Genomic DNA, 3,862 nt, shown 5'->3' with positions numbered 1-3,862 from the left:
GACAGTGTGCGGGATAATTCTTTCTCTACTGAATTGTAATAATTAAAAAAAGGTTTTCAGGCCACAGACAACATTATTCACGCAGCACGCTCGGTTAGATATGTTTTGTAAAATAAACTCAGCAAAACAACAATGTGGTTGTACTGGTCAGTCCCCAGTGACCAACAGTAGTAGACTGTGGTTGTACTGGTCAGCTCCCAGTGACCAACAGTAGAATACTGTGGTTGTACTGGTCAGCTCCCAGTGACCAACAGTAGTAGACTGTGGTTGTACTGGTCAGCTCCCAGTGACCAACAGTAGTAGACTGTGGTTGTACTGGTCAGCTCCCAGTGACCAACAGTAGTAGACTGTGGTTGTACTGGTCACCTCCCAGTGACTGTAACTACATGAGTATGATGCATGCAAAGACAAAAATTACAAAGCATTGTTTTTTACAACAGGTTTTTATTGGTGTCCATGATAAACCACGTTAAGAAAACAACCACTGCAAAATCAAAAATGAAACCTCTTATTTGAAAAAAAAACACTACCACTACTACTAACACTACGTACTATATGACGACGACTACCGGTACTACTACCACCAAGTACTATGACGACGACTACTACTACTACTACTACTTTATCACATAGATACATTCTACTGTGTTCATGGATCAACAAGTCATTCTCAAACACATTTATAACCGTCGCTGCTGGACGGAAAACTTGCAAGTCCAAAACGTTACCTTTTCAGGAAATTAGAAAAAATGTGTTACTTCTAATGGAGTGTATATAGACACAAGCTGTGGAAATGCGAGTTTCTGACCAACAGTGACAAAATAATTAGTTTCTTCTGTAAGAATTACTGGACTGCTTTCAGTTTGAAAGAAATACAAAGTTCACATTGTAGGCACCTGAACAATTCAACAACAACAACAACAACAACTACAGTGAAAATATAAACAGAAAAATCTGTCTAACATGAATAACAAATTGTCAAATTGAATAACATTCACACATTGTCCTTCCTGGAGTGAAAATATTCATTAAACATGCTCTTACAGATGAACTCTGCTCTGGCTCAAATGATTCTTCCATGTGCTTGCTTGTGTGTAAATTAATGTGTTTTAGCGGCAGGGTCATTATGGCTGTGTGTCCACCAAAGCAAAACCAGAAATGTGACGAGGAGTTGAGCGTCTATTCTGCCTTATATGGCGTTTTTATCTGCTAACCGGGAGTCAATATTTTTTCGGTTTGGTGTGTGAATTACGTCTACCTTTAGTCTAGTTTTACTTGTGCAAGCCGAATATGGTCACTCCACTATTTCTGTAGGTTCAGTTAACATTAGTTAGTAGCCTATTACGGTAGTGTCAGTTAACAAAATTATTATTTCCTGTTTTAGTCGTATAGTTTTAATATAACCTTGGTTTGGGGTAGGAATCACTGGAGAACTCACAGTTTGATAAGATCACATCACATTTCTTTGATATTATGTTACAATTATGTCATTCATTGCATCTTCTTAAATCAATTTACAAATGTCAGTGTTTCAAAAAACTAACCATAATCATTTATAAATTAATAATTCATATAAATAAATAAAGTTTTTTTTTCTTTCAGTTAGAACATCAAATTAAACATTAAAACCTGTTCAACTTGATCAACATAATATTGAAGAGGCCTCTTTCAGACCTTTTCAGATTTGATCATTTGAATATTTCAACATCAAATGAAACATTTTGTGCTGTCTGCTGGCTAGAATTTCACTGTCAAAATTATTGCGAATCTCAGAGTTAAAGAGATTACAGGCTCACTTGTAGATGTACTAGTATTTTCACTAGCATTCGTATACTGGGCTTAACTCTTTCCCCAAGCCTTCAGTGTTACATACTGTAATACAGTAAGTTTCCATTTACTATAAAAAAGCAGCTTTATTTTATTTATTTTATGAGTGCATGCGTGCGTGTGTGCGTTTGCGAGTGTGCGTGTGCCTGTGCGTGAATGTGCTTTTGCATACTGTGCATGTCCGTGTGTATATCTCTCTCTCTCTCTCTCTCTCAGTTGCCTCCTTCCGGCTCCCTCACAGTGATCACGGTGTTGTCATCCTGTCCCTTCCACAGCATCTCTCCCTCAAAGTCCACCATCTTGTGCTTGCGACAGCGCAGCAGGATGCCCACCACCTTGTCGGAGATCTTGACGTAGCGGTCAAACAGCCGGCCGAACGTCACCGCCGAACGTCCCTGCTTGTCCTTCTGGCCCAGGTCGTTGATGATCCACACCATCTCCTCCATCTCGCGGTGGATGTGCTTGTGGGCGCGGTCGCCGCGCTCCGCCGTCTTGGTGCCATCCTTGGGCCGGCCGTAGCCCTTGTCGCCCTTGTGGAGCCGCTGGGACATGGCCAGCTCGGGGTCGAAGTCCTCGCTGAAGGGGTTGAGCTTCTGGCCCTCGGTGTGCTGCACGGACCACTGCTGCCAGCGGTTCTTGATGTCGCCCATGGAGGAGTGGATCTGAGGGGGGGGGGGGGGGGGGGGGGGGGCAATGTTAATTATTATTAATGTTATTAAAGACCAGGGTTGGGATTCCGGAACCGGAGGAACCAGATTCAACATTTCATCACATGTGGAACCCTTTCTGGAAGCGGTTTATCACACTGACAGAGCTGGTGCTGTATGTGGACTTACTGTGGTTAGAGCTGGTGCTGTATGTGGACTTACTGTGGTTCTCCACCATAACTCTGAGTGTACAAATGGAACTCTCATCAGAGTCCATTTGGAACCCCCTATGAAGTTAAAGGTAAGTGTTAAGGAATTGGACCGTTAAAATCCTAAAGGATTTTTTCCCCTTTCTTTTACCACTAAGCTACTTGCTCAGGGGAGACATTTTCCTTCAGGTCAAACTTCATGTCAAACCAGAAACAGAATTATGTCAAAGGTTTAAATGGGAGATGAAATACAGCCAGTCATTAATGAGTGGATTCTTCCCCAAAAGTTGAACTATATTTTGTCCTTAAAACGCCCAGAGTGCTCTGCCAAAAAACGCTGGAATTATGTACTACGAGTGTTCGTTAACTAATAAACCCCACCGCTTAAATTACAATTTAAATGACAATCGCGGGACATGTTACATAGGCTGATGACTTGCAGTTTCCGAGTGAAACGGTTTTCAAAATAAGATGCTTCGCACTCGGAGCCAACCACCAGATTGCGCTGTTGGCGATAAATTACTTAATGTGCATCTTCGACTGTAAAAGATCCACTGCTTGGCCTTTTCTCTGCACCCTGAGACCCTTGCACGCCCACCCCCCGCCCACCACACACACACGCACACGCACACAGCACACAGTACACACACACACACACACACACACACACACACACACACACACACACACACACACACACACACACACACACACACACACACACACACACACACACACACACAGGACAGCACACGCACAGTTCAGTGATTAGTGCAGTCTGGATAACTTCTTACCCAAACAGTTGCTCTGTCTGCACATGTTTTGTTCTTCTTATAGAATTCCAAATTTAGAAAAGTCTTCTCCTAGAAGGATCCTTAGTTTAGAATAGTCTTCAAGGAGGATTCTAAGAATACATCTTAAGTTATTCGAAACCAGATAGAGATAGAGATTTGGGTCAACAGGGATTTGGGACCTAAGTTGTTTACAGCCCTGCAGGTTCTCGACTAGTAGCAGGGTCCCCGGACGGCGGACCCCACTTTGAGAACCACTGGTCTAATGCAAACTGGGGGTCCTAGAATTTCTCTTGTTTAGGCTGAAGTGCTTCTCAGTCTCAACCTCACCTGTGTTCTGTTTTCAGTTAGTGGTCACTGTCTATCTCTGACAATACAATTCACCTGT

General features: G+C 42.6%; 1 protein-coding gene across 2 annotated transcripts in view; it reads right to left on the bottom strand.

The window, feature by feature from the left end:
• Nucleotides 1-424: 424 nt before the first annotated feature.
• The window catches only part of abraa (actin binding Rho activating protein a), an 8,465-nt gene continuing 5,027 nt past the window's right edge, over nt 425-3,862 (bottom strand). For both annotated transcript variants that reach the window (XM_083770655.1, XM_083770656.1), the window contains exon 3: nt 425-2,489. In XM_083770655.1, the coding sequence (XP_083626781.1) occupies nt 2,040-2,489 (450 nt within the window). In that variant the 3' untranslated portion in view covers nt 425-2,039. The remainder of the gene's footprint in view (nt 2,490-3,862) is intronic.

The sequence above is a fragment of the Protomyctophum parallelum genome (assembly GCF_964188405.1).
Source record: "Protomyctophum parallelum genome assembly, chromosome: 8".
In the NCBI taxonomy this organism is placed as follows: domain Eukaryota; kingdom Metazoa; phylum Chordata; class Actinopteri; order Myctophiformes; family Myctophidae; genus Protomyctophum; species Protomyctophum parallelum.
The sequence above is the reverse complement of the archived record's forward strand: the minus strand, read 5'-3'. Positions and strand labels throughout refer to the sequence as shown.